This window comes from Marmota marmota, unplaced genomic scaffold (genome assembly GCF_001458135.2).
Source record: "Marmota marmota marmota unplaced genomic scaffold, marMar, whole genome shotgun sequence".
Lineage (NCBI taxonomy): Eukaryota > Metazoa > Chordata > Mammalia > Rodentia > Sciuridae > Marmota > Marmota marmota.
In genome coordinates, this window is record NW_025999863.1 from 494127 (window position 1) to 502163 (window position 8037).

The 8037-nt window shown below is 65.8% G+C and overlaps 2 protein-coding genes across 3 annotated transcripts in view; one reads left to right on the top strand and one right to left on the bottom strand.

Annotated features, from left to right (window-relative positions):
- Positions 1-6035, top strand: part of Grin3b (glutamate ionotropic receptor NMDA type subunit 3B) — a 10876-nt gene extending 4841 nt beyond the window's left edge. The window contains exons 2-9 of the mRNA XM_015503786.2: positions 1102-1839; positions 2493-3525; positions 4346-4491; positions 4569-4684; positions 4801-4952; positions 5158-5322; positions 5406-5473; positions 5639-6035. Of these exons, the coding sequence (XP_015359272.1) occupies positions 1102-1839; positions 2493-3525; positions 4346-4491; positions 4569-4684; positions 4801-4952; positions 5158-5322; positions 5406-5473; positions 5639-6035 (2815 nt within the window). The remainder of the gene's footprint in view (positions 1-1101; positions 1840-2492; positions 3526-4345; positions 4492-4568; positions 4685-4800; positions 4953-5157; positions 5323-5405; positions 5474-5638) is intronic.
- Positions 6036-6098: 63 nt separating this feature from the next.
- Tmem259 (transmembrane protein 259) overlaps positions 6099-8037 on the bottom strand; it is a 5687-nt gene continuing 3748 nt past the window's right edge. For both annotated transcript variants that reach the window (XM_015503563.2, XM_015503562.2), the window contains 4 exons: positions 7926-8009; positions 7718-7850; positions 7543-7642; positions 6099-7338 (listed from right to left, as the gene is read on the bottom strand). In XM_015503563.2, coding sequence (XP_015359049.1) covers positions 6793-7338; positions 7543-7642; positions 7718-7850; positions 7926-8009 — 863 coding nt within the window. In that variant the 3' untranslated portion in view covers positions 6099-6792. The remainder of the gene's footprint in view (positions 7339-7542; positions 7643-7717; positions 7851-7925; positions 8010-8037) is intronic.

Sequence of the window (8037 nt, forward strand, 5' to 3'; positions counted from 1 at the left end):
GTACCCGATCTGGAGGCCTGGCCCCACAAGACCGGCTGTCCTTTGAGGCGCAGGGTTCCTGGGAAGACCATCCCCGGGGTGATGGAGGCAGACCCCTGCCCCCTTCCTGCCAGGTGGATCCAGGCACCCTGGATCCAGGGCTCCTGATGTCCCTAGGCTGGGAGGGCAGGGGTCTCCCTCCTCACCTGCAGTGTGCAGTTTCAGGGGTGCGGGTTCAGACCTCCATTCTCCATGGTCCTCTCCTTCCCTCCAGAGACCCTGGAGGGCAGGCAGCCCCTACCTCATAGGCTCCCCCTGCTGACCTGGAGTCATTTTGAACCTTCACACCCCCTTGGACTCACTCTCTTCTTGATCCCAGCCCCAGATCCCAGGAGGAGAGCAGGGTGGCTGGTAGGGCCCCAGGCCCCCAACAGGGCCCACTGTACCCAGAGGAAGATGCCCCTTTTGGGGCCAGCAGGAAGGGCCAACCTCAGGACTGGCTCCAAGCGGGTCTCCTCACTCCTTCCAAACCCATCTTGGAGACACCCGGCCTGGCCTTCCCTCTCCTGGGGGAGGAGAGGCCCTGACTGGAGAGGCAGGTCACTAACCAGCTCTCCCGGCCCCAACCCAGCTGTGTGGCGCCCTCTGCTGCCACCTCCAGAAACTGCGTCCATGCGTTGCCACTGGGGCCCTGGGCTTGGGACTGGTCTGGTCCCCCAGGGACTGAGTTAGGTCTCCCAGTTCAACCCTGGCCAGTTAGCACCCTGTCCACCCAGGCAGTGTCCTGCCCACCCTAGGTGTCTGGTAAGCAGTCCTGCCCTCACTCAGAGCCCCGGGGACCCGCGGTAATGTGTGAGGAGGGCTCCTAGCGGAGGCTGGGCTCTGAGCAGTGGAGTCCCTGCCCTCAGCCCTGGAGGAGCTCCGAGGCGGGGCGGGCAGGCAAGCCCAGTGCAGAGAGGGAGGGCCCGGGGACGGGGTGTTTAGAGGGGGGCCACAGAGGGAGAGGCCTGGGGTCTGAAGGACACACAGGGGTGGGCGACGCCTGCTCGGGGTGACGGGGGAAATCCCAGAGTGAGCCGTGACCGGGGCCAGGCTGAGTGCCCCTGCCACCCTCAGGTGAAGGTCAAGCCTGCGGGAGGGGGTCGGCCCGGAAGGCCTGGCGCCGGGGCCGTCTGGGGAGGGGCGGCCAGCCTGCCCGTCAGTGACAGGAGTGCAGGTGCAGGGGACAAGGCGGCTGCCGGCCTTGACAGCAGCACCCCTGTCCCAGACCCCGTTCCACCTGCAGCTGGACTGGGCCAGCCCCCTGGAGACGCTGCTGGACGTGATGGTGTCCCTGCTGCAGGCGCACGGCTGGGAGGACGTCGGCCTGGTGCTCTGCCGTGTCCGGGATCCCGCTGGCCTGGTGGCCCTCTGGACAAGCCGGGCTGGCTGGGCACCGAGGATCCTGCTGGACCTGAGTCGGCCAGACGTGGGGGATGTGGGGCTGCGCACACGCCTGGCCCCACTGGGGACACCAGGGGGAGGTGAGTCCCCAGTCCCCGTGGCCGTCCTCCTCGGCTGTGACACCACCCACGCTCCACAGGTGCTGCGGGCTGCCCCTCCTGGGCCGCGCTGGCTGCTGGGCACGCCACTGCCTGCCGAGGCCCTGCCCACGGCTGGCCTGCCACCTGGGCTGCTGGCACTGGGCGAGGTGGCCCGACCCTCACTGGAGGCCACTATCCACGACGCCGTGGAGCTGGTGGCCCGGGCACTGGGTAGTGCAGCCCGTGTGCAGCCCGAGCGGGCACTCCTCCTGGCCATGGCGAACTGCGAGGACCGGGAGCCAGCAGGACCAGAGTCCCCCGGGCGCTTCTTGGCTCAGTGAGTGGGGACCCTGCTTTGGGAAGGCTGTCCGCCCCGGAGGGTCGCCCCTGCACTGTTATCGGGTGCTTGCTGTGTTGGAGGCCTGAGAACACAGCGGGTTTTGTCTCAGGTGGAAGCAGAGAGACCAAGAAGGGGGCCGGGGTGAGAGGACTCACTAGGGACTGGTGGCCCTGCAGGACAGCCCTGCAGGAGGGGCACATCTCAGCCTGCAGCCACAGAGCCCCTGAAGTGTGAGCTCTACCTTGAGCCTGGTGAAAGGGCCTTGCACCCCCAGGCTCCTCCTGTCACCCAAAGCCCGTCCGGGAGCGGCCTTGAGGGGCAGGGCCCTCGCGCCAGCTCTGCTTGTCCAAGACCCTGCGCCCACAGCCCAGCGCCGTGCGCCCACTTCCCAGCCGCTCCAGAGGCTGAGGGGGAGGGTCGCAGATTCCAGGCCAGCCTCAGCAACTTAGAGAGACCCTGTCTCAAAGTGAAGTATGGAGGGCCGCGGACGTGCTCAGTGGTCGGGTGTCCCTGGGTTCAGCCCTCAGTACCAAGGAAGGCAACACCCCCCGCCCAAACCTCAGAGGCCAAGTTTTGTGAGGACACCTCCTGGAAGCAGAGCTGGCCACACTCCCTGGGTGGGGAGCTGACCTCCTGAGCCCCTCCCCCAGGTTCCTGGCCAACACGTCCTTCCAGGGCCGCACGGGGCCCGTGTGGGTGACCAGCACCTCGCAGGTGCACCTCTCTCGCAGCTTCAAGGTGTGGAGCCTTCTCCGGGACCCACTGGGCGCCCCAGCCTGGGCCACGGTGGGCAGCTGGCGGGACGGACAGCTGGATTTGGAGCCAGGGGGCACTGCTTCCCAGCTCCCACCCCCAACAGGTGCCGGGGCCAGACCCAAATTGCGTGTGGTGACACTGGTGGAGCACCCGTTTGTGTTTGCCCGTGAGCCGGACGAGGACGGGCAGTGCCCGGCAGGGCAGCTGTGCCTGGACCCTGGCACCAGTGACTCGGCTGTCCTGGACACTCTGTTTGCAGCACTAGCCAATGGCTCAGTGCCCCACACCCTGCGCAAATGCTGCTACGGCTACTGCATTGACCTCCTGGAGCGGCTGGCCGAGGACGCACCCTTCGACTTTGAGCTGTACATCGTGGGTGATGGCAAATATGGCGCTCTGCGGGACGGCCGCTGGACTGGCCTGGTGGGTGACCTGCTGGCTGGCAGGGCCCACATGGCGGTCACCAGCTTCAGCATCAACTCGGCACGCTCGCAGGTCATGGACTTCACCAGCCCTTTCTTCTCTACCAGCCTGGGCATCCTGGTGCGGGCGCGGGACACGGCCTCACCCATCGGTGCCTTCATGTGGCCGCTGCACTGGTCCATGTGGCTGGGGGTCTTCGCGGCTCTGCACCTCACGGCGCTCTTCCTCACCTTGTACGAGTGGCGCAGCCCCTACGGGCTCACGCCCCGCGGGCGCAACCGGGGCACGGTGTTCTCCTACTCCTCTGCCCTCAACCTGTGCTACGCCATCCTTTTCGGACGCACTGTCTCCAGCAAGACCCCCAAGTGCCCCACAGGGCGCTTCCTCATGAACCTCTGGGCCATCTTCTGCCTGCTGGTGCTGTCCAGCTACACGGCCAACCTGGCCGCAGTCATGGTTGGGGACAAGACCTTCGAGGAGCTGTCAGGGATCCACGACCCCAAGGTGGGCAGCCTGGGTACCAGGGCTCCAGGGGCTTCACTGGGGCTCATGGTGCGTGGCAAGGTGGATCTCAGGGCAGATATGTTTATTTTTTTGCTGCTGGGAGAGGAACCCAGGTAAGCACTAAACTAGGCCACAGTCCCCAAAGACATTTATTGAGCACCTAGTATGTTCCATGCTCTGTGGACAAAACAGGCAGAGAATCCTGACAGATAAGCAGAGTCCTCACATGACACCCTCCTGCTTGAGCAAGTGGTCTTGTGATGTCTGTGATTAAGCGATCCAGTTAGGGGACACAGCTGTGCAAAGGCCCTGGGGCAGGCAGGGCCCCACAGCTCAGCTAAAAGCCAGTGTGGCTGGAGCAAGGCAGGAGGGAGACAGAAGATGAAGGGCGGGGAGAGGAGGATGGGAGGCAGGGAGGACAGGGAAGCTTATTTGGGGTCCTATGGGCTGCAGGGAAGACTTGGGCTTTGACTCTGGGGCATGTGGTTGAGGATGGAAAGGAAAATGGGAGGGTCCAGGTCCAGGTGTTCTGCAGATGGAGAAGGCAGTGGGTGGGAAGCCCAAGGAGCAGGTGCAGGGGGCTGTTGGGGAGAGATGGGTGTTCGGGGATCCTATGGGATTCTAAGTGGGATAAGAGTGGAATTCTGGTCCAACTTGTAAAGACAAACATGTGGGTGTCCAAAAGGGTCTCAACCTGGCGAGATGCTGCGCCCCAACCCTGGGCAGGGCCTGGGGGCATCTGTGGTTGTCGGGCTGCGGGAGCTCTGGGAAGAGAGGGCAGGGCCGCGGGGCTGAGCAGGCCCGACGCCTCTCCACGCAGCTGCACCACCCGTCGCAGGGCTTCCGCTTCGGCACCGTGCGGGAGAGCAGCGCTGAGGCCTACATCAAGGCCAGCTTCCCCGAGATGCACGCGCACATGCGGCGCCACAGCGCGCCCACCACGCCCGACGGCGTCGCCATGCTCACGTGAGGCGGGGGCAGGGCAGGGCCGGGCCGGGGCGGGCGCGGAGCCGGTGGCCGGCTGACTCCACCTGGTCCCACAGGAGCGACCCCCCCAAGCTCAACGCCTTCATCATGGACAAGTCGCTCCTGGACTATGAGGTCTCCATCGACGCCGACTGCAAATTGCTGACCGTGGGCAAGCCTTTCGCCATCGAGGGTGAGGGCATGGGAGGGGTCGCGCCCGTGGAGAGCCACGGGGGCGCCAGGGGGCAGGGCCAGGTCGGACATGCTGGGTACAATTTCCCGGGGCCGTGTCCCGGCCCGCGCCCCCAGGCTACGGCATCGGCCTGCCCCAGAACTCCCCGCTCACCTCCAACCTGTCCGAGTTCATCAGCCGCTACAAGTCCTCGGGGTTCATCGACCTGCTCCACGACAAGTGGTACAAGATGGTGCCTTGCGGGAAGCGGGTTTTCGCGGTTACTGAGGTGAGGCAGGGCCCCGGAGTGCGTGACACCTTAGCGGGCGAAGCGCTCGGCCCCTGCTCACCCCCAAGATGTCCATCTGCGTTGGTGCCCTTCCTACACCCCCTCCACGAGCCCTCACGTGCGCCCAGCCTGGCTCTGGCGCCCGGTGAGGACTCCCCAGCGGTCTGCTTTCGTGGCGGTGAGAGCATCCTGTGTCCTGCTCCAGACCCTCCAGATGGGAATCTACCACTTCTCGGGTCTCTTCGTGCTGCTCTGCCTGGGCCTGGGCAGCGCCCTGCTCAGCTCGCTGTGCGAGCACGTCTTCTTCCGCCTGGTGCTGCCACGCATCCGCAGGGGCAGCAGGCTGCAGTACTGGCTGCACACCAGCCAGGTGAGGGCCGTCGGTGCGTGGGCACAGCGGGGACAGCACCTGCCGCCGACCCCACCACCAACCGGGCTTGTCTGGGATCTTAGAAAATTCACCGGGCTCTCAACACAGAACGGCGGGAAGGGCAAAGGCAGAGGCTGGAGCCGGAGCCCAGGTAAAGAACAGCTGCGCCCGCCAGCGGGGACCCCGACGTAGGGGGCGGGTCCTCTTCACATACTTCCAGGCCTTGTCGAAGGCCCCTTCACAAGTCCTCGCACCCCCCCGGTGGCAGAGGGCCGCGGCTGCCCGGGTTCATTACCTAGCCCTGTCCCATCCCCAGTGGCTCGGAGCAGCAGCAGGAGCAGCAAGACACCTCAGCTTACCCCGAGGGTCCAGGGCGCTGGAAACGAGTGCGCCGGGCGGTGGGCAAGGAGCGTAGGGTGCGCTTCCTGCTGGAGCCAGGGATGGCAGCCGCCCAGGGAGGGGCGGAGGCGGAGCCTGGGACCCCCGAAAGTCCAGTCTGGAGTTGTTCCAACGGGCCACCACCCACTGCTATGCCAGCGACCTCGCCGAGCGGCGAGCTGGAGGAGCTGCAGTGGCACATCGAGGCCGTCCGCGAAAGGCTCCGCCGAGCTCTGATGCGGCGCGGGGAGCTCCTAGTTCGACTTGGGGACAGCGCTCGCCAGCGGCCACTGCGCCTGCTCCAAGCCCAAGCCGCACCTGAGGACGCCCCGTGATCCAACGCTGGATAAGATCCAGCTGCAGACCCCTCCCCCGCGCACATGCGAGGGCAGACCCGACCCTGTTCACGGAGTTTATTCTATATACAAACACAATTGTGTACACTGCAATTAAATAGAATGGAATGAGCGCTGCTCTGCATTCCTCACCGAGTGATTGGCTTGGCCGCCTGGCCCACTCCCGCCCTGAGCACGGCTGGACCCTGGCACCCCCAGGCACTGATGTTGGCACCTGTGCCCCAGACACAGCTCTGCCCTCTTGGGGACCCCAGGCCTGGTGCACACGGGGAAGGTCAGCCGTGGAGAAGGCACTGCACAGGGAGCACCAGGCAGGGCTGGGCCCGACCGCCCCCTGGCCCTAGGGCATGAGGGCGAAGCTGCCCAGCCCACTCCCATCTGGTTACCTTGTTCAGACCTGCCCGACTGGTGCCCTGCGCTGCCCCTGGAACGGTGCACTCCAGACCTCGCACCAAGCCCCCTTCAGAACTTCCGGGAGCCCCCGACCCCTGTCCTCGCAGACCACCACAAACAAGCTCACTACCAGGACAAGCCTTGGCCAGGCCCCACACTTGGGAGACAGGGACCCACCTTCCACAAACCTGATGAGACCCCAATCAGAGCGAAGGGGCAATCCAGGGGGGAGGGCCCTGGTGCCCCACGGGGACAACCTGCCCCGCCCCGAGGGGCTGCTGCAAGGTGCCCAATAGCTCCCCAGGGGGAAGCCCTGACAGGCGGCTCAGCTGTTGGTGGGGGCTCAGGACCCGACCTCGGAGGGTGCCTCTCCTGGGACCGTGGATGCAGGGCTGGGCTCAGCCCCCATGTCTGTGGGGGAGGCTGTGTCAGGTGCCACGGGGTCACTCTGGGGAGCACTGTCCTGGGGGGCATGGGAGAGTCCTCCACTGGGGCTCAAGGGTCCAGCGGGCCTCCGCTCCAAGAGGGTGGCACTCAAGCCGGACAGGAAAGAAGCGTCCGTGATGATGGCTGCTGTCTCTGCCATCCAGCCCAGGTCACCCCCAGTGGCCGCGGCTACCGAGGCGGCTACAGCCCCCAGTGAACTGGGAGCTGCAGCCCCGGGCCCAGGCCCCCCAGCAGCTCCAGTCGAGCCAGGGCCCAGAGCAAGGGGCTGGCCTGTAGGGCCAGGGGCGGCCGCCTGAGGGCCTGAGTTGTTGTTGAGGTCGTCGGGCAGCGCCGTGGGGGCCCCGGGGCCCAGGGGCGGCGCCTGCAGCAGCAACTCCTGGATGCGGACCTGCTGCAGGATGGCGGGCAACTCATAGTGGTGGAAGAAGTAGATCATGGAGTGCTGCGGGCGGAGGGCAGGGTCAGCCGGCTGCCCACATTACAACCCAGGAAAGGCCCCTTTGCCACCCACCTTGACTCACTGGGAAGAAAAATGAGTTACTGGGACCAGTCCACCCAGAGGACTCCAAAGCAGGGAAAGCTGGGTGGTACAGGGGCCCACACTGCCCTCTGCCCGGGCTCAGCCCTCCTCAAAGGTGTGCCCCACCTGGATGAACAGCCAGGAGGTGACCAGGGCCAGGCTGCTGTACTGCCCGTTGAAGCGGTAGTGGTACGCGTAGAAGGCGAAGTGGTACAGGTAGAAGAACCTGGAGGAGGCAAGCAGTGAGCTGAGGAGGCCGCCATGCTGACCCCAGGACCCTGTGGGTCGGGGCCCAGCTCACCGCAGCCAATGACGCTTGCTGGTGTTGGTGTGGCAGCAGATGGCGTCGTACTGGTCAGCCAGCCACACGATAAGGATGATGTAGAAGGCCGTGGTGGTGTCGTTGAAGAACTCAGACATGATGGCCTCCATCCCTGCAGGGACAGGTGGCGCCAGGTTGGAGCGGGTGGGGAGGGTGTGGGGCGGGGGATGCCGGGTAGGGTCCTCACCAACGAGGGCCAGGATGACCGTCAGCAGGGGCGCTGCAGGGAAGGCGATGGCCATGTTCATCTCCAGCATCTGCAGCAGGTCCACTGCGGGCACAGGGTGCGGGGGCCACCC